The sequence below is a fragment of the Budorcas taxicolor genome, chromosome 13 (assembly GCF_023091745.1).
Source record: "Budorcas taxicolor isolate Tak-1 chromosome 13, Takin1.1, whole genome shotgun sequence".
Classification (NCBI taxonomy): domain Eukaryota; kingdom Metazoa; phylum Chordata; class Mammalia; order Artiodactyla; family Bovidae; genus Budorcas; species Budorcas taxicolor.
The window spans coordinates 54454660-54476459 of NC_068922.1; the positions used below are offsets into that span (position 1 = coordinate 54454660).

A 21800-nucleotide genomic window follows, 5' to 3' on the forward strand; every position below is an offset into this window, starting at 1 on the left:
ACTAGAGATATAATGCCAAGAGAGATAGAATGCGAATGGAGATACAATGTGAGTGGCTAAAATAAAAATGAGGACACCACATGCTGGAGAGGATACAGAGCAGCAGGAACTCTCATTCTGTGCTGGTGGGGATGCCACATGGTATTACAGCCACTTTGGAGTAGTTTCTTATATAACTAAACATACTCTCACCATACAATCCAGCAACTGTGCTCCTCGGGATTTACCCAAAGGAGCTGGAAACGTATATCTACACAAAAGCCTGCACACTGAGGTTTATAGCAGCTGTATCCACATTGCCAAAACTTGGAAGCAACCAAGATATCCTTCAGCAGGTGAATAAATAAAAACCACGGTGCAATCAGACCATGGAATATTATTCAGCGCTAAAAACAAAGGCACTATCGAGCCTTGAAAAGACATGGAATAAACTTAAGGGCATTTTTAAGTGAAAGAAGCTGATTTGAAAAGCCTATGGACTATGACTCCAACTCTTTGTATGACATTCTGGGAAAGGCAGAAACATGGAGATGGTAAGAAATTCACACTACCTCTGGGCAGAATTTAGACATTTAGAAACAGTGACCAGGTCCCCTTGGTCACCAGTCCCCACTGCCTTCCTTGGGTGTCCCCACTCCTGTGGTCACCTTCCTCAGGTCACATCCAGTTGCATTTAAAGTGGGCACAAACTGAGAGGCTGAGGAAACCGAGGCATGAGGGCTCAACATCCTGGCCAAGGCCTGGGGTGAGGTCTGAGGCCTTTAGGTGCCCGCTGGGGCAGCTTGTGTCCAGGGGACCAGGGCACCTTGTGTCCAGGGGGCCAGGATACAGAGATCTGGATGAGTGGGGGCTTTGGGTGGGGAAGCTGGGGTGCCTGGTCCTCTGGGCCATCATCTCTGCCCATCCCCAAACTCATCACCCTGAGCTCCACCCTGGCTGCTGAGGTGGGTCACAGACCCACTGAATGCTGCTGCCAGTGGCTGTGCCTGGGCAGGGACCTTGGACACAATCCCAAGCTCCAGGGGCAGAACACGTGTCCTCCATGGGCCTGGGGCTGGAGCTGATGGCACCACAGAGGCCACCTTCGAGGTGACTTGCTGCAGGTCCTGGCCATGCCACAGGCCCCATGTGACCCGAGTCACCCCTGACTCAGAGATGTCCACTATGTGGGCCACAGCCCAGCCCCCACCTCCCAGCAGGACCATCTCCAGATACCTCAGACTCCAGTGAGAGGGGCTGAGGCTGGACTTCTCCTGAGCCCCTTGCCTGCCATGCCTGTGCCTGCAGGGACCTAACGCTTCCTGACTGGGCCATTCTGGGGCTGCGGGCAGAGCAGAGAAACTGGCCTGGGGGAGTGCATGGACTGCAGCCTGGGAAAGGCCACGGAGAGTGTGTCTGGGCACAATCACATTTCAGCAATGACTCCCTGCTGGCCAAGAGCTCCCAGGGATGGAAGGATGGTGACCAGACAGCATCTCTCTGACTGCAGTTGGGAGAGGGGGGACAGGCCCCCTCTTCAATTCCAGTGCCCGGTGCCTTCAGAATAAAATCCACCCAAAGTCCTTCTCTGCTGAGAGGCATCTGCATCCTGAGCCCCGGGCCCTGTTGTGGGGACTGTGGGTGCAGCTGCCAGTGCCCGGACCAAGCATCTGCTGGCCTGTCCAGGTGGGCCTGGGGGACGCGCCTCTGTTCTGAATGAGGAACAGGTGTTTGTGTCACAAACACGACTGCCTTGCAATCTGCTCGGCAGAGAAAGCCCAGCCTTCCAGTCAGCACGCTTGCCCTTCATGGATGGTTCTTTTCTTCTTTCTCTGTGAGCAAGACACACACACAGAAATAAACTTCCACTGTGCACACCTATCTTCTGCAGAGCTCTGGTCCAGCCCAAGTGGAAACGGGTCCAGGGACTGGCCAGCAATTAAAACCACCAATGCCTTCAATTTTCACCGAAATAGAAGCAGCTTTGCAGAGGGGAAGTTGAGAAATGAGCCCTCTGCAGTTTTTAGAACCAAACATAAAAACTCGCAAGATCAAAGCCGGGGTTGAATGGAAGCTTTGCATACTCCTGCCTTGAGCATCCATCTGTCTGTCCGCCCCCAGAGGAAAGCTGGCAGTTTGCCAACCAAGCCAGATGTCAGGGAGTCAGGGCTGCCTTATTGGACTCCGCCTTCGTTATTCAGGGAGGAGTGGAGCCTGAGGTTGGCACCGGAGCTGTGAGGTTAGGGGATGGAGAGCTTCACGGAGGAGACAGCCCTGGGGCCCTGCTGAACAGTGGTGGGAGGTGAGGACATCACAGTCAAGGAGCCTGAGCCTCTGTCCTACTGGGTCAAAACTCAAATGCTCAGAAAATCTGGGGGCAGCAATCACCCACTTCCCCAGACCTGAAAGCCTCTTGGCCCTTCCTCCAGGAAGCGCTCCCTGCTTCGGAAAGCTGACATTGCTTGAAAGTCAATGTCACTCTTCCTTGTCCTCACAGGGAGTCCTGGGAGGGCTGTAAAGACCCCAAATGGCCCTTGAGGCCTGAATGAGCCATAGAGTTTGGGCAGTCCTGAAACTCTGATTGGCCTGGCACTGTCTGCTCTGACAGAGGATGAGAAGTGTAGGGCACTTGGGGCAGGGTTGGCCCCTAGTCGGTCGCAGCATTGGGGGGCCAAGGGTGTGGCACCCAGCCGCTCTGTTCCTGTGGCCCGCTTTGCTTGCTCTCAACCAGGAGCCACGCCTGGCCAGTCTGAATCAACATTTACCCCAGACTCCAGGAAGGACCCGGGGAAACTTAGAGGAAACAGGGCAGGTCCCTGGGCAGTGCCTTAGTTCCCTGCTGGCCCTCAGGAAGCTCCTGCTGACCAAGGTCACCCAGGCAATTTGCCTGGATTCCTAACATCCAGGGGCCATTTGAGCTTTCAACCAGATATGACGACTGGCCCAGGGTCCACCTCTTCCAGCCGAGGTGCACCCTCCAGCTGTCCTGGACACATGTCCTTTTAGAAGTTCTGTCCAGCTGCCCCATCTGTGCAGCCTGCTGGAGTCACCTGGTTGCTAGCCAGGGGCTTGGAGCCACTGCCCAGAGCTGCTCTGCTGAGTGCCGGCAGGCTCATGGAACGAAGCTGGCTCAAACCTGCTCGCTGGATGGGCCCTATCACAGGGAAGGAAACTGTGTTCCAGGTGGTGACAGCCGTGTTTATGTTCGGGGGCAGAGACAAGCTGTTTGCGCCTCGCCACACTCCGGCACTTGAACCCACCTGTTCTCGGCAAACTCCAGGCTAGGGTCCCTGTGATCCCATTGCCCTCCCAGCCTTGCTGCTCCAGACTCATGGAGATTCAGGGACTGTGCCCACAGGCTCAGGTGCCATGCTGGGTGTGGCAGAGGGCAGAGGGAGCTGCAGAGAGAGAGAGAGAGAGCCCTAGGTGACGAGTCTGGGGAGATGGGGACACGTGTGCACAGAGGCCCTGCACCTGACTCCGGGCTGAAGGGCCTGCATGGGCTCTTGTGGGGGCTCGACATGACCTGACCTGGCTTCAGGAGATAATTCTTCTGGTTGGAACCAGATGGTCTCTCTCTGGGACTCCAGGAGCACCCAGCACCTGTGTAACCAATGAGCATGGGAGACACTAAGCCCTCTCCTTCCTGACAGTCAGTCCTCACAAATACCAGTGCCCACCCCTTCATCCTGTTGATGGAGCCAGGGGATCAGTCGGCTGCACCACAGCATCTGGTTTCCAAAGCAACCCTAGAGGTGACAGTGTGACACTCAGATGCTGTCAGAAGTGATGAGGGTCACAAGCATCATTCAGCACCCATCTCTCCTAGTAATGGATGAGCAGACCCCCTGGCTTGTGGGCACCTTCACTGTTTGTGGATATGGAGCCACTTGACCTCAGATCTGTGAACTGACTAACCCCATGATGTCTGCGGAGGGTTAATGTGTTCCAGGAGCCACACTGCATGGGACAGTCAGGAGCTCCTGGGACCCACATGCGGGTAACTGGGGTGACCGGCTCCATCTCCCAGAGGGGCAAGAAGTGCAGAGGAGAGGGTCACATGGGGTCCCTTTGGGCGTTCCTTCATTGAGAGCCTGCCCTCCTGGATTCCACGCTCTGACAGCGGCTATTTCTCCAGGGCAGGAGAAGCAAAAACAAGTTTAATTTATCGGTGATAGCAGTGGAAGTCCTGAGGCAGCTGGGGCCTGAGCCACTGGCTCCTGGACACCGGAGCCTCCCTGGAGATCTATTTCTGTCCTGGCATGCTGGTGCTGGATTCTAAATAGTTCCTGCACCATGACCCCAGCTCATAGTTTCTGAGAGTGTGGCGGAAGTTGACCCAGGGGTGCCCCATCCCTTTTGAGATTTAGTGAAAAAGGTCAAGGAAGGACTCTATTAACACTCATAGAAAGGGTTGGAATTGGCTCAAATGATTTAAATGTCAACCAGACACTCCTTGTCATCAGGGTGCTGGTGCCCCATCCCCTGAACCATTGTCTGGCAGCTCCTTTCAGTCCCTGTCTGGTCAAGCCCAGGGGCAAGACAGGGAGGGGAGCTCTTGGCTCTTCAGGGGACCACTAGGGCCCCAGGGAATGGAGCAGGGATTGCCTTGAGGCAGAGCCACTGGGAGCCTCCCTGTGCCCAGGTCAGGGAGCCTAGCGGGTAGGGAGGGTGCCCACACACTGGGTTGGAGGGTGCCGGGGAACTGTCCACAGTCTGGCCTCACTGCCGCTACCCCCTTTCTGGCTCACCCTTGGGCCAGCACAGCCTCCTGATCAGGGACCCAGCGTCCACACCTGCCCCTCCCGGCCACCTGCACAGCAGAGCCATCTCAGATGCCGAGTCCCAGGAGTAAACCTAGGCTTGTTCCACACATGCGTCCCCTTGGGCTTCACATGGCCACGTGTAGACAGCATGGATTCTGACCCAGGTTCAGAGGCCTCACAGAAGTGTTAAAGTTTTCACACTTGGAGCAGAAAGGAGGGACCCTGGAGCCACAGACCTCACCACAGACCTCTTTGCCATGGCTGGCTCTCCACATTTGACCCCCTCAACTGTCACAGGCACCTGTCCCTCACCGTAGGCTCGTGTGTGGTCATCAAGTCAACCTGAGCTCAACTTTGGTTCATTACAGTGTCAGGCAGGACCAAGCCAGGACAAGTCAGCATGCTCCAGCAGGCAGTGAGTTTTCAGCCAAGGAGCCACCTGACAAGGTATGAACAGGTGGGACTACCTGACGAGGTGTGAACAGGTGGGACTACCTGACAAGGTGTGAACAGGTGGGACTACCTGACGAGGTGTGAACAGGTGGAGCTATCTGATGAGGTGTGAACAGGTGGAGCTATCTGATGAGGTGTGAACAGGTGGAGCTATCTGACGAGGTGTGAACAGGTGGAGCTATCTGACGAAGTGTGAACAGGTGGAGCCACCTGACAAGGTATGAACAGGTGGGACTACCTGACGAGGTGTGAACAGGTGGGACTACCTGACGAGGTGTGAACAGGTGGAGCTATCTGACAAGGTGTGAACAGGTGGAGCTACCTGACAAGGTGTGAACAGGTAAAACAACTGGCCAAGCCTGGTAGAGGAACCTTGAGGCTCATCCTCAAAGGCCCTATCCGCCCCAGGCTTGTGGGGTTTAGGGAGAAAGCAGTGACAGAACCCATGTGTTCGTGGTCCCAACCTCACAGGATCACCACAGGGGTCAAATGAGAATATCTGTGAAAGAGGATTTGTGGCCAGCCTGACCTGTGTCCTCTTTCTCCCCCAGCCCCACCCCACCCAGGGCCATGTCCTTGCAGGGAGGTCAGAGAGCATCTCCTCTGCTGAGACACTGAAAGTCCCATCCTGCTTGGTCTTGGGACTGTGCTGGGCACTTGCACTGGAGGCCTGTGAGGTCTGCGTTCAGCCCTTCCTGCTCCAGCATTCACCCAGGGGTCCCTCACGGGCCTGAGCTGAGATGACCTGGGCAGGCAGCACACAGGGGCCAGGCCTCTGTCCAGGAGAGCTGGCCCTGATCCCACTTTCTGTCTCTGCCCTTGTAAGTGGGGTCTAGTGGGGTTATTGGTGGCCCCCCGTGCTAACCCCTGGATCCTATGAATGGGACCTTATTTGGAAAAAGGGTCTCCATGGATGCAGATAAGGATCTCAAGATGAAATCACCCTGGATAGGGGTGGCCCTAAATCCAGTGACAAATGTCCTTAGGAAGAGCCAGAGAGGAGAGACGTGGACACAGGGGAGAAGTCATGAGAAGATGAAAACAGAGATGGCAGAGAGGTGCCATGAGCCGAGGACGCCTGGACCACAGAAACTGGAAGAAGCAGGAGACCCTCCCCAGGAGCCCCTGAGGGAGCCTGCTCTGCCCACACTCTGATTTGGGAGCCCAGCCTCCCAGCTCTGGGAGAATGGATTTCTGTGGTCTGTTGCTGCAACCCCAGGACCATCAGCTCATGAGACCATGAGGTTCCTGCAGCTTCCGTGACAGGCAGATGCATAGAAAGTGTTTGGGGTTAGAGCTTTTTCAAAATGTGAAGATCCGCCCTGTGTGGTTTTAACTGGAAGCTTTCTGAGTGCCTTCTAGCTGCTCTCCAGCTCTGACATAAAAGTAGGTATTTTTAATACACAAGACGGTGTCTCTTAAACAAGCTGTCAGGAAAATGAATTGCAGGAAGTTTAGCGGGTGTTAACCCTGTCTAGGTGCCCTGCAATTATCCACGTTGAGTCTGCAGGCAAGTGTGACAGGGTGGGGGCTCAGAGGCGCCTTACTGTTGCAGAGCAGCTCGCCTTGGCTGGGGTATGCTGTCTGCTTGCCAGCTCGCTGTGGCTGGCTGGTGTTTTTTCCCAATCTTCTGGGCCTCTGAGTGCGCCAGGAGCCCACTGTCCTCTGGGCCCCCGTGAGACTTGAGCCCCACTGAGCCCTGGCCTAGGTGTGGCAGGTGCCCCCCTCTGCCCCTCCTCCCCAAACCCTGGGCAGCCCTAGGCAGAGAAGGCATCCCCTGGGGGTGCTTAGGAACACCTCAGCAGAGCGGGCAGTGGGGCTGGGCAGAATCTGGTACCCAGGCATTGCAGCAGCCTGTGGAGACAGAGGGGGCTTCAGGCCAGCTGCATTCCCTTCTGCCTCCAGCTAAAGCCATAAGCGCATCAGCAAGGGCCATGCCACGACTCAGGTGCCTGATCCCTTGTTCATGGGGCTCTCCCTCTGGCTTTGTTCCCTGGATGCTGGTGCCTGAGCTCCTGACCTGCTGTCCAGGGAGATAGGCAGACCACTGGGAGATCACCAGGGGATACTCACCTTCAACTTGGCCCTACCTCCCCCAGGCCTATCCCTGGGGTGGGAAGAACAAAGGGGTGATGCCACGGGGTTCCCCACATTGATGACAGTCCAGAGGCGGGGGTCCCTGGACTGGCTGTCCAAGTAGGTCCTGGAGATAGAGAGATCTCTGCCCCCACCTGACACACCTTCCTCTTAAGGGTCCCCAGGTGGGGCTGGCGGCAATGGGAGCAGCTGGTCTGTCCAGATCAGCAGAGCCTGGGAGATGGGTCAGCACAGATGTAATTGCTTCTCCCTTGTCCCCGGCAATAAATAGTGACCCTGGACAGTGCTTCCGACCGTGCATATCCTGCTGGGCACGGAGCCCAAAGTGAACTGAGTTATGAAAGAGCAAGTGTTCAATATGTGCTCCAAGCCAGCGTGTCCTGGATGACTGGACAGGCAGGGCTCCCCAGCGACACGATCCAGACGCACGTTCACTCCCTCCCAACCCTCGGGAGCTGGAGGTTTGTTTTTCCTGCCAAACAACTAGGAAACGATGCTCCGGGTGACAGTATCCCACGGCCTGCTGTGAGCTCTCACAACTTCGTAATTTCTGAACAAGGACTATCCCAAACAACCCCAGGACTCTCTGAACTTGAGGACATTGGAAGTGGCGTGTTTCTTCAAACAGAGGAACGCTCTTTGAGTCACTCGCTAAAGAATGCTCTTAACCTTTAGATGTGTCCACAGAGAGTTATTGAAATTTACAATAAACCCACCTTTTAACAGACAAAGAGCTAAAAATGTTTAAGTCCAAATAATGTTGCACTTTTTCATAAGCCTCAGTACAAAATTTACTCAAACACTGGGGCTGTCTTCCACTTCATGTTTCTAGGATAACAATGTTTCTTTTTATGTATTCTTTTGCTACATTGTTTTAATAATCCCTTTGAACCAAGTCTTTTATCATAAGCTGCCTCAGATATTTTTGAAAGTAGGCAGTGTTTAAAATCCACAGATGATTTCTACTTGGGGTACTGGACAAGCTCGCCTGTCATAAACAACCAAAAAATTGTACACAATTTGTCAGGCGATTGTTTTCAGACACAAGACAAACCACAGTGCACACACCACGGCCCCCGAGAGCAGGAAAGTCACAAGGTGCGGTCTGCTGTCGCCCAGTGCTCTATTTGGGGACACTTTCCTCACTGTGACATTAGGAGCTGGGGTCCGAGCAGAGCTTGGCTACTCCAGTTGAGGAAGCAGAATTCAGAGCTTGGGGCTGCAGGAGTGGCTTTAATCTGCAGATTTGGGTGCCAGGAGGGGAACCTGAATGGTGGGGTCCTCAGAAGCCTGCAGGGGTCTCTCGTAAGTTCTGGGCTGGCTGGGCTGTGTGCACACACTGTGACCTTGATGGGCTTATGGGAGGGTGGCTGGTATCCTGGCTGAGCTGGAAGGGAGAGAAGTCTTCCTCACATACCAAGCATCCCACTGAGATGCCAGCAAGTCTGCACCTTAGGAATAAGGACCATGCCCTAGAGTCTAGACCCACCCTAACCAACCAAACCAAAAATCAAATGGACAGCATCCCCCAAAGAGCCTGATCCAGTCGTAAGTCCTCCCAGTGCAGGAGGGTGTGGGCTTTCACTGGCGAGGTGTGAGCCAAGCCTACACATGGAGCAAAGGATTAGACAAAGCCCAGCAGCCATCTGTGATAAAGCTCTCAGCAAACAAGGCATAGAAGGCAACTTTCTTCACCTGATTAAAAACGAATTTACTAAAATTTAAACTAAAACTCTCTTATTAGTCCCTTAGTTGTGTCTGACTCTTTGCAACTCCACAGACTGTAGCCCACCAGGCTCCTCTGTCCATGGAATTGTCCAGGAAAGAATACTGGAGTGGGTAGCCATTCCCTTCTCCAGGGGACCTTTCTGACCCAGAAATTGAACTCAGGTCTGCTGCATTGCAGGTGGATTCTTTACCATCTGAGCCACCAGGAAAGCCCTCAAACTTAATTATAAATACTAAAGACTTCCTCTCTAAGATCAGTAGCAAGGCAGGGAAACTTTCTCCTCCACCCTTATTAAATATCATACTAGAAGTTGTAGCTAGACCAATAAGGCAAGAAAAAGAAATTAAAGATTTGGAAGGGATGAAATAAAACTTCCTCTATCATAAACAACATCTCTGTTGACACAAAAAAATCCCAGGGAATGTATAGAGGGATTTCTAGAATTAATAAGTGTACTTATCATGGTTGTAAGATATAAGGCCAATAACTAAAAATCAATCACATTTATATATACTAGCTGCAAAAAAATAGGAAATAGAAAAAAAAATTTAAAGTACATATATATATACAATTCTCCAAACATGAATAATTAGATATAGACATAACAAAATATGTGTAGGATCTGTATACTGAAATCTACTACCATTGAAAAAAATCAAAGACCTAAATAAATGCAGTGATGCACCTTGCACATGGATTGGAAGGCTCAGTGTTAAGATGTCAAGTCTCCCCACGTAGATCTATTAGTATAGAGGAACACAATCCCAGCTGAAACCCCTGCAGGTTTTTTGTAGATACTGAAAGTCTGATTACAAAATTTATGTTGAAAAGCAGAGGAACTAGAGTAGCCAAAATGCTTTCGGAAAAGAACAAGTTCGGAGCACTTGTGCTACTCAAAAGACTTTCTATAAAGCTGCGGTGATCAGGAATGTGGGACTGGGGATGGTACAGGCACAGAGACTAAAGGGACACGTGACAGTCTGGATATAGCCCCAAACACAAGGTCAGATGATTTTTTATTAAAGTACAAGAAAACTCCAAAGGAGAAGAGATCATCCTTTCACAAATGGTATTGATCATTTGGGAAAGTATATGCAAAAATTACCTATATCTCACATTCTATAGAGAAATTAACTCAAAATGGATCATAAGCCATGATCCATGGCTTATGGATTCCAGAAGATACAGTATTCCAGAAGATAAAAAAAGAAAAACAGCTTTGTGACCTTGCATAAGCCGCTAAATTTTTTGATAAGTTAGGTTTTATCAAAATTCCAACCTTTTGCTCTGTGACCTGCAGCATTAAGAAAATACAAAGACAAGCCACAGAAGGGGAGAAAATATTTGCAAATCACATCTCACAAACGACTTAGATGCAGAATATATATTTAAAACTCTCAAAGGTCAACAATAAGAAAACAAACAACCCAGGACTTCCCTGGTGGTCCAGTAGTTAAGAATCCACCTTCCAAGGTGGGGGAAGCAGATTCAATCCCTGGTTGGGGAACTAAGGTCCCATACACTGTGGAGCAACTAAGCCAGAGCATCACATCAAAAGATTCCACATGCCGTAACCAAGACCCAGTGCAGTCAAATAAATGAATATCTTAAAAAAGAAAACAACCCAATTTTAAAAATAGCCAGGTTCTTCCCAGGTGATCGAGTGGCTACGATTTTGTGCTCCCAATGCAGAGGCCAGGTTCAATCCCTGGTCAGGGAACTAGATCCCACATGCCACAGCGAAGAGTTCACATGCCGCAACTAATGATTCTGCATGCCCCACCTAAGAGTCAGCACAGCCAAATATATATATTTTAAAATAGGCAAGCTACAGGAACAGACACTTTTCCAAAGAAGATACACAGATGTCACGTAACTGCCGGAAAAGATGCTTAATATCATGAGTCATCAAGGAAATGCAAGTTAAAATCCCAGCAAGATACCACTACACACCTACAGAATGGGTACATGACAAGCAAAAAAACAAACAAGCCGAACACCAACAGTGCCTGGAGCCGGCCGGGATGCACAGAACTATCTTTCCACCATGTTGCTAGTGGATGGTCAACATGGCACACCCCCTGTGGAAGGTCTGGCAGCTTCCTCCGAAGTTAAACACACTTCCTGTGTGACCCAGAAATCTGACTCTCATGTTTACATGAGAAAAAATGAAAGCATGTGTTCACACGTTGGCCTGCACATGAATGTTTGCAGCAGGTTTATTCATAATCGCTCAAAACCAGAGACCACCCAAAAGGCCTTCAAATGGTGAGCGGTGAGCACGTGGTGGAGCATCTGTACAGTAGAGCACCCCTCCACACACAGAAGGAACACACCACTGACCCAGGCGATGGCACGAGTGAGTCTCAGGCATTACATGCTCTAAGAAAGCCAGACCCACAGGCTCAGTGTACCTGGCATCAGAGGGGAGGTTGAGGGCAGGGGGTTGCAGAGACTCCTTTGTGTGACAGGACTGTGCCCTGTCTTTGGAGCCAGTGGTTACAGGCTTCTCTGTATTTGTCAGAAGTCATAGATGTAAACAAAGGCAAATGATTTTTCTGGATGTAAACTTTAGTGTTAGCTGCTCAGTCCTGTCCAACTCTTTGCAACCCCATGGACTGCAGCCCACCAGGCTCCTTGGTCCATGGAATTCTCCAGGCAAGAATACTGTAATTGGTTGCCATTCCCTTCTCCAGGGGATCTTCCCAACCCAGGGAATCAACCCAGGACTCCTGCATTGTAGGTGGATTCTTTACCATCTGAGTCACCAGGGAAGCCTGGATATAAACTTAAGCCAAAGAAAGAAGACAAATGGATCTGGTATCTGATCATTTTTCCAACTTCTCCAAAAGTGACCTGGTCTGGGTCATCTTGATCACGCATGTGGACTTCCTAACCATCCTCCTGAGTCCCCACTGTGTCAAAGAGGCAGGGAGAATGGTTGTCTGAAGTGTAAGCCACATGGCCTCTTGCTCAGAGTCTCCAAGAGGCCCATTTTCCTAGGATAAAGGATGTCCTGTGTCCTCAAAGCTATGGTTTTTCCAGTAGTCACGTATGTATATGAGAACTGGACTATAAAGAAAGCTAAGCACCAAAGAAATGATTCTTTTGAACTGTGGTGTTGGAGAAGACTCTTGACAGTCCCTTGGACTGCAAGGAGATCCAACCAGTCCATCCTAAAGGGAATCAGTCCTGAATATTCATTGGAAGGACTGATGCTGAAGTTGAAACTCCAGTACTTTGGCCACCTGATATGAAGAACTGACTCATTTGAAAAGACCCTGATGCTGGGAAAGATTGAAGGCAGGAAGGAAAGGGGAGGACAGAGGATGAGATGGTTGGATGGCATCACCGACTCAATGGACACAAATTGGGGTAAACTCCGGGAGTTGGTGATGGACAGGGAGGCCTGGTGTGCAGCAGTCCATGGGGTCACAAAGAGTCGGACACGACTGAGCAACTGAACTGAACTGAACTGAACTGTGTCCTCCATGATCACTCGTCACTTGTTGCTCTGCCCTGGGCTCCCTTGCTCTGGCCGTGTCATCCCAGCAGGTACTGTGTACCTTCTGTTCCTGCTCTGGAAACTTCTTCCCCAGATGCTGTCATACCTGCTGTCTTACCTAAGATCACAGCCCCACTGCCTCTCCTGTTCACTTGTACTTATTTGTGTTGCCACTTGTCTGTCTTCTCTGCTGGGATGCACACCCTTTGGGGAGGTTCTCCATAGGTCCCTCTGTGTTTGGCAGGTGGTGCTGGGTGAGTGGGTATGGAAGGGGGTGAAGGGGGAGGTGTCATCACAGAAGACATGGGAATTCTTCAAGCACATGGTGCTGCAGATTCCTGGCTCAGGGGCCCTCAGGCAGCAAAGGCTTTTCAGGGGAGCTGGGCAGATGCTCAGTCTGGTCCCTGACCCTACAGGTGTGAGAACAACACCAGGCTCGGGGGTTTCTGGGGTCTCCTGCAGGATTCTTCTGTGTGCACACAGACCCCGAGATGGGACTGGGTGTGACCATGGGATCAGCTCCCAGCTCTGGGCAGGGGAGCCTTCTTGGGGGCAGAAGGCTCTTGTTGCCCCTAAAGGTGCAAATCAGAGAACCTGTCTCTCCTTGAAGCTGCCTCTGCTGCATGGGGTGCTTCAGCCCCATCACTCCTGGCCCACAGAGTAATTGTCACCTCCAGCTGGCAATTGAGGAAACCGAGCCACAGAAGGTCACATCTGTAGCCTGGCCCTGCAGCTGGTCAGTGGAGAAGTTGGCGCTTAACCTTGGATCCTGGGCTGCCAAAGACAAGAAACCCCAAAAGAACCCCTCCCTAGCAGCTTGGGTGCACTGGCCCAGCTCCACCTGGTTCCCTGGCCCTCTCTCCCTCTGGCTCCAGCCATGGGGGATGGAGCCACCCCCACAGGTGCACGTATGTGACATCCCCAAAGGGAGCAGGGGTCATAGCATATGGACGCTCCATCTGGGCCTCTTGTGGGAGCAGAAGGACAGGGCAGGTGTGGGCCTGGCTTGTACGCCCCCACTCTCTCTGGGCCTCAGTTCTCTCTCAGGGTCCAAGGAGCCTGGGTGCTTCCTCTGGGGGGCTGTCCTGTCACTGGGGATGGTGGTGGCCAGGTTCAATAATAGGGCGCTGCCAGGTTAGAGTGGGGATCTTGGGGAGCAGGCAGCCCCCACAGCTGTGAGCTTGGTACCATGGTCTCCCCCAGAGGGCTGAGCATCTGCCTGGCTCCTGGGGTGATGGGGGGGTAGGACGAGCAGCTGCCTGGGGAATTCGAGTTCCCCAGAAATGACCCTCGGACCCTTTGGTACTTTCCTGTCCAAAGGCACCCCCCAGCCCCCAAGAGGACCTGGCACCCAAACTGCCTTCACAGGGTGAGGCCATGGACTTGGCTTTAACCTCTGAGGGACTCATGGAGACAGTGTATTTTCACCAAAATCATTCTTTATCTAAGCCCTGTGAGTTTTGATAATGCTCCATCAGAGCTGGCAGCACCCACAAGACACAGAACATGCATTGCCCACCGCCAGTACCCCTCCCCTCCCCGCCCTGTGCCCGTCACTTTCCTTCCAGAAAGTCACATGACTGGAGTCATACAGTTGGAGCCTTCTGAGACTGGCTTCCTTCCTTGGCACGGTGCATTCACTCGTGACCACCGCATCTTCACCACAGCTTAGAGACTAAGGCAGGCTGGAAATCCCGTCTGACAGGGGCCTGGAGCAGCCAAACCCTAGACACACAGTCGGGGCTGGGGGTAGGGGCAGCTGGTGTCCAGTGGGGATGCAGTCTCCCTCAGGGACAGTGGGGAAGTCCCCATCTGGAGATGGGTGGGGTGGTGGTCCTTTAAAGATGGAGAAAGTGGTAAATTTCACATTATGCGTGTTTCACTGGAACAGAAAAAAAGGAACAAAAGCTTGTGATTCCTCTCCCTCTCGAAACAAGCCATCAGACAACTAGACGGAAGCCTGGCCGCTTCTCTGGTGGTGGGATGCAGGCCTCCAACCACCTGAGCAGGTTGACACCCTCCTCCCCTCACAGGCCCGGCCCCACCCAGTACAACTGTCCTGCTGGGGCCCATGGGTGAGTGTACCATGCTGGCACCAAAGCTAACGGCTGGAGTCCTGGTCCCCCTGAGCTGAGACTCTGGACACGAGGGATGGGCTGCAGTCCCCAAGCACGTGGGTGTCTCCTGGGATGACTGCTCATGGGGGTCCCTGCCCCACTCACTGCCCCAGACTCTGTCCTTGTACAGAACCATAGCACAGTCGCTAAACCAAGAAGTCCCACTGCATGCTGGGACATCACTAGTGAACCCAGGACTGCACCCCCGCTGTCTCAGCAGCAGCATCCTTTCTGCACCTGGGTCTGATGGGAAACCCAGCCTGGTGCTCAGGGGCTATGTCTTCAATCCCCTTAATACAGGAGAGCCCCTTGGCCTGCCCTGAACTTCCACGACTCGGCACGTTGTGAGTGCTGGGCAGATGCTTCCAGGGGAGGAGCTGCATTCTGGGCAGTGAGTCCAGCAGGAGGCACCAATCTTGGGGGCACATCTTTGCCTGTTTCCCCAATATAACATCACTCTCCTGGGGCCCTGTGACTCGCCAAACTTCAGCCACAAGTGTCAGCATCACTGAGGTGAGCTGGCTGCAGGTGGAGGAATGGGAGATTGATGGATGAAAGGGGAGTGAACAGGTGGATGGATGGGGGTGGGGGGAGAGGGCACAGCGGCACAGGACAGAAACACAGAGAAAATGATCCATGGCCTGATTTTATTGGAACCAATTTTCTTCCACTTTGTGGAGACAGGTCTCGGCGGCCTCTGCCTCCGCAGATCATGTCAGACTTTAATGGCCTTGATGCTCAGGAGGCTGCCCAGAGTCGACGTGCCCATGGACATGAGCCCCTCCCGCTCAAGCCACACCCAGGGCCAGCTGCCCCTTCTGAAGCTGGGCCCAGCCCATCGTGAGGAGCAGTGCTACCAGCACTGAATGTGAAAGAGGCCATCTGTGAAGGCAGATTACAGGGGTACCCCACCACCACCCCCCGTCGCCCTCAGCCTCGCAGCTGCTGCCAGGGCCACAGGTCCTGGAAAATGGTAACAATGAAGTGATGACCCAGAGCCCTCCCCATGCTGATGCAGGTCTGATGGGTGTTTCCAGGGGAGGCTGCTTTAATGTGGCCTTGTGGGTGGGAGCTGGATCTCTAACAAAGGTACACATGCCCCGTGACCCCTAATTCTCCTCCCCAGGGCACCATGCATGCAGAGGGGCTGCTCTGAGCTGGGGCACCGCCTGGATATCCGCCATCCCTGCTCCTAGAGCAGCAGGTCCCGGGAGGGGGACATCCACCTCCCCCTACCCCTACCAAGCATTGGGAAGATCTACCCCCTCCCCAGCTTTGGGAAGACAGGATTTACTAGGGGGTGGAGATGTGGCAGGGGGGAGGGAGATACCACTACCCTGTAGGATTGAATCCAGTCCCCTCTGGGGCCCAGAGGAGGTGCTGGACTGTCCCAGAGCAACGGGGCAGGCTCCTCAGGCTCTACCTCCCAGGCTTCCCTGTTGACCAGGGGCCCAGGATCCAGGGCCTTTGCTGGCCCGCGAAGCCCTGTCCTCACCATGAGTTCCTCTCACCTCGTCCACTCAAACCACACACTCGGAAAACTCCCAGCTGTATCCAGCAATGGCAGCTCCAAGTTGCTCAGAAATTTCACCACCGAAGCACCTCATTTCTAAACACTACTGTTTGCAAGTGTCCAGGATGGAACCTCACAGGATGGAGGGCTGACAGGACTGGTGGGAGACACTTGGGCTGGGAGGGGCCCCAGTTTAGGAAAGAGTGGTTGTTTTGATTGGCCCACCTCTCCACACTTCCCAACATAGCCCATGACAGGGAGACACATGGATACAGGTGCCCAGCCCCTCTCTGCATAGATGTCACTGTTTAAATCAGTGGACATTGGCCCAGATTTGCCAAGTGGCCCAGAAGCCCATGTGGGGAACATAAAATCCCCTGGGAACCTCTCCTGGGACAGTGGATGGCGCAGAGGGACAACAGGGGAGGGGGCAAGGCCAGGGCTGAGCTTCTCCATGAGGAATGTTCCTTCAGGCACACAGAGCAGCACACAGGAGCCCAAGGAGCCTCGCAGGAGCGGTTGGTGTCAGAAATAAGTGCACCTCTAATAACTGGCCCATCAGCCTTTCTCGAGCACATGGCCAAGGCCATTAAAGAAAAATGGAAACTCCGCTCTCTGAGGTCTCGGAGCCAGCAAGTGCTTAGTAAACGCTCAGCAGTGCTACAGCTGTGGCCACAGACGCGGTCCTTCTGTAGCGCAAGCTCCACAGACACTTACCTAGTGGACGAGTGACCAGGACACAGCCTGGGCCACATCAGCATGGCAGCTTCCCACCAAAAGGATTCAGGGAGGGCCCTTTGGGAAGCCAAGCCAAGTTCCTGGGGCGTCTGACCATGTGGCACTAACAGAGGGTAAGGGTGCTTAAGAGGGGTTCTCTCTGTGGCTGTGTTTTCTTGATGATCCGACCCTGGCTGCTCCTGGACCAGCCCACAGGGGTCTAAGGGGGAGGGGGTCTCAGGGGAGCATCTCCTGGGTGAGCATGACTGACCTGCTCCACCTTCACAGCCAGGTGTCGTGGCTGCTGTCTCCCAACTCCCCAGCCCCAGCACAGCCTGCAAGACCCCAGAGGAAGTTGGAAGGTAATTCCCACTCTTTCACCACACGCGCCCTGGTTGCTCCTGCCTGCAGCGGCTGTGACTCATCTTCCTGCTACACGTGGCGGCTGGGGGCCCCTCCGCACAGGAACACCTGGAGCCAGGGCAGGCGAGGAGCCTGGAGCTTAATTCTGCCACTGGCTCCATCTCGGCAGTGGCCTGTGGAGGGTCAGTTGCAGCCCAGGATAGACATGCAGATGGCATGTTCCCCACCCCCAAGCATGCCAGCTCCCAGAGCCCAGCACCTCTGTCACACTCAGAGGCAGCAGCATGGGTTCTACAGAGACGCTGTTGATGACTTGGCCGTGAAAGGACAGCTAGACAGGACAGCCAGTCCCTCTGGCCACTCCCACCCCGACCTGGCTCAGCCCAGACCCTCCTCTCCCATCCCACTCTGGGGTGGAGGGAGCCCCCGCCCTTTCATGGCTACCCACATTCTGAGGCCACCATGTCCTTCCAGGTGGTATCTCTTCCCTGACTTGCTCTGGTGGACACCCTGCTCCCAGGCCAGGGCCCTGCCTGAGAAGCCGTCTCCCTGGGGCCGGAATCCCCCTGCCTGGCTGAGCCAATGCCCAGGGAGGTCTCCAACCTGGGTCCCCACATGCTTCACCCAGACCCTCTGAGGGCATTGGTCACCCAACTCCAGGCCTTCCAATCTGCCACCAGGCCCAATACCTTAGGATTTTCCAGCAGAAACAACATCACCACCACCACCAGAGACAGTGCCTCTGACTTCTTCTACCTGCCAGGAGCCAGACAAGGGCTCCCATACCTTCTCTCTTGAATCCTGTGCCTTCTGAGACCAGGGCTGTGATCGCCCCATTTCGCAGATGGGAAAACTGAGGTTAAACTAAATAACCGGCCCAAGACAGCATCAGGCCAGGAGACACTGGGGGAGCAGTCTGGGATAGGGGTTCTGCTGTAGAGGAGAGGGACCACACCTGTGGGGAGCACAAAGCCTTTTGAGAAGCTGATGGGAGGGACTTTCTCTGGAAAGAGGACGCCAGCACACACATTTGCCTTACACCTCAGGGGCTCTGGGGATGGCTGAGGCCCATCCACGGAGCCTCGGCTTCAGGGAGGTTGGTAATCTGGGCTTCCAGCCCCTTTGATGGAAGGAGGGAATGAAATAAGTGGGGCTGAGGCCTGGCAGCCCTGGAGTAAAAGGTGGGAAGAAGCCGGGGGTCAGGCTGCTCTCAAGTTCCCTGCTCCTCCCCCATCCCCACTCCTTCACAGCTTCATAGGAATAAAATTTCTTTGAGACACGAAATTTTCTCCAACTTCCTGAACCCAGAGCACACACAGACAGGAAACTACTTCTGGGATGAGGCACTGAGGCTTCCCTGAGTGTCTGCCTTGGACCCTTGCTCCCAGGGGAGATCCCGGTCTGGTGCCCTCTGACTCCTGCCCCTGCCCCCCGGAAGAGGCTGCTCACCTGGATGACGACCTTGACTGTGGCAGTGCCCACAATGGGTGTGCATACCAGGCCGCCTGGGTGCTGGCCGTCGGCACTGCGGTTCTGCTGGCCCATGGTGAAGAGCATAGGCACAGCCAGGAGGCCAGAGGCCAGCCAGACGGCGCTGATTAACTTCTTGGTGCGGCTGCGGGACATGAGGGTCTTGGCTTTAAAGGGGTGGCAGATGGCCAGGTAGCGTTCCACGCTCAGGCTGGCCACGTTGAGGGCAGTGGCATAGGTGCAGGCATCGCGAAGGAAGTAGTAGCCGCGGCACACAGCGTCACCGAAGGCCCAGGGGTGGTGCACCCAGATAAAGTTGTACAGCTCCACAGGCATGGCCAGCAGCAGGATGAGCAGGTCGGACAGGGCGAGGCTGCCCAGGTGGTAGTGCACCGTGCTCTGCAGGTTCTGCAGCGACTTCTTGCGCGCCAGCGTGAAGGCAGTCACTGAGTTGCCCACCGTGCCCACCACGAAGAGCGCCAGGTACACAATGGTCACCAACACCTTGGAGTAAATGTCCGTGTTCACATCCAGGTCGCTGCTGGGGGCCTCTGGTACGGACTCCGACAGGTTGCCAGAGCCATTGCCCAAGCCGGGAGCCAGGAGCACCCCCTCCAGCACCGACGGCAGCTGCGTGAACGGGTGGTCGGTCCGGCCGACCCAGGGACCGGGCGCCGAGCTGTTGAGACGCATGTCGGGCGCGCGGGGCGGGGTGCTGCTGCGCTTTCCCGGTCCGCTGCTGGAAGCCGGGGGTGGGGGGGGGGGAGAGGGGGTGCGTTTCAGGCAGGGACAGAATAGAGGGAGCCCGAGGGGTGGGCGTGAGAGGCCGAGGGGGCGCGCCGTCGAGCCGGGGAGCGCCAACCTGGTCCGTGCCAGCCTGGCGCGCTCGGCGCTCGCACTCACCGGGGGTTACAGCTTCCCTCCGGGCTCCGCGCTTTCCCGGCTTTCTCCGAATTTCCGATCCCACGGTTCCTCGGTTCCCCGGGCGGCAGAACCGGTTCTCACGGAGAGCGCCCGGCCGGCTGGGCTTGGGCTGCGCGAGGCAAGCCTGTGGAGCCGAGAGGAGCGCACGCCCGGCTCCCCGGCGCGCTCTCTTCTCGCTCGCGCTCTCCGCGCACCTCGCTCCGCGCACCTCCCGCAGCGCCAGCGCCCTCCCGAGCTCTGCGCCTCCACTGAGCCGGCGGCGACGGGCGCGCCCAGCCGTGGGGGGCGCTGGAGGGGAGAGAAGGCGGCCCCTGCCACTGTCCCCGCTCCGCAAGGGGGCAGGGCTGGCTGATCACCCCCGCGCACTCTCAGGGACCATCTGGACTGGAAGGAGCGCCCCAGGGAACTGGGATCCCAGCGGGGTGCGCCAGGAATATTGGCTCTTTCCAGGCACCCTCCTCAGGCAGCTCGCCCCTCTTTCGGGGTCTCCCCAGCTTCCTATGCCCCACTTCCCCAAGGGAACTGCCCCCGGGTCGCTTCCAGCCTGCCCAAGCAGTGGGCTTCCTGCTGAGGTGGGGGGACGCCCTTTCTTCCTGGGATGCCAGAAGCTGGGCTCTCAGGGGCTCTACTCTAGCACAAGTAACTGGGGGAGGGGGTGACTGAGGCGATCGGAAAGCAGAGGATAAGTACCGCCTGCCTCTGTGCAGGGTGGTCTCCTGCACCCAGCTCCCTGGGGTGGCCGTGTGCCACTGTGGGTGCAGGTGGTAGGGTCCAGGCCTGTCATCACCACCTGAACGTGGACCATCAGATGCCATCCTCAGGGTCCAGCCTGGCAGGATGTAGAGGGACCTGGCTGGGCTGGGAATCAGGAACAGATACCAGAGGGAGCTGAGGGAAAGGGAGCACTGAGGAAGGGGGGTGAGACCGAGCAGCCCAGACTTCAGACCAGTGAGGGGAGAAGCTCAGGCTCAGTGCTTAGTCTCCGGTTCCCAGCTGGCCCTGAGCTTCTCCGCTCCACTGAACCCTGATGTTCCCACCACGGAGTCTTAGCACATAAGATACGTGCTTAAAAATGTAGCCTCTCAGGAAACACAAATGTCCCTTTGCTGGAGGCCAGCACAGTGAGCTCAGAGGCAACAGGAGTGGTTTCAACCTGCTGCTTAATATCTGGGTGAGTGTTTTAGCTTCCCCATCCCTCTGTTTAGTCATCTGTGGAATAGGTACACAGTTCAAATCGATGCTCCTGGGTCCCCATTGTTCTGGATGCTGTTGGCACTGCAAACAGCAGGCGCTCAGTGGACACCTGTGGAGTGCTTGCTTTTGTGCGGACTGTGTGAGGATTTCAGAGGGTGTGAAGCTGAAATACCTGGGAAAACAAAAGTTGCTTTAACTTCTCCAAGTTAGACCAGGTTTGCTCTCTGGAAGGCAAGCCCATAGGTTCAGTGAACAGGTCCTGGGTTGGGAGTTGAGTGTCCTCGCCACAGAAAGCAGTGCCGTGTCAGCCTATGTTGGCCCCCAGAGGTCATCCTGAACCCATGGGGACATGGGGGTCTTGCCGTGGGCAGTGGTATTGGGTCACCTCTCTTAAGATCCCTTCTCCTCCCCCCAGAAGAAGGCAGTAGCCAGTGGCCACTTTGCTGGCTAGTAGCTGTTGCCACTCAGGACGTTCCTGATGGAAATGCGCTCTCATTCGGGAGCTTAAGCTCACTGTTTGGTTTTCACACCCCTGACCTTTCTGCTAAGCTGGCCTTCTTTGCAAAGATTTCTTTTCGAGCCAGCCTAGGAGCTTAAAAAATCATAAAAGACAACTTAGCACAAATATTATGACAAGGTGTTTGCTTGAAACCACAGAGGAAATGTCACCTGGGCTGCCTTGCCGAACCACGTGGGTGGCAGGACCTTGTCCAGAGTCCCCAGCGGCTTAAAATCCTCTTTCGGTGAAGCGGGGAGCCTGTCCGGATGGCCCGGCAGCCGGAACCTTCTGAGTCCAAACTGTTTGCCTCTTTCGCTTATGATTTCCCTGGACATGCGCTTCCTGAACAGCTGGGACCCTTTAGGGAAAGATTTGGTGAGGTGCTCACAGAGGGTGGGGCTGGTCTTCTGTGTCCATCAGTGACTGGACCACAACCTTGACTGGGCCTAACTCCCTCTGAGCCTTGCTGGCCTC

At 54.7% G+C, this 21800-nt stretch overlaps 1 protein-coding gene across 1 annotated transcript in view; it reads right to left on the reverse strand.

Moving 5' to 3' along the window:
• NTSR1 (neurotensin receptor 1) overlaps positions 1-19402 on the reverse strand; it is a 45847-nt gene extending 26445 nt beyond the window's left edge. Inside the window, exon 1 of the mRNA XM_052651359.1 lies at positions 18689-19402. Coding sequence (XP_052507319.1) covers positions 18689-19402 — 714 coding nt within the window. The remainder of the gene's footprint in view (positions 1-18688) is intronic.
• Between the last annotated feature and the right edge of the window lie 2398 nt (positions 19403-21800).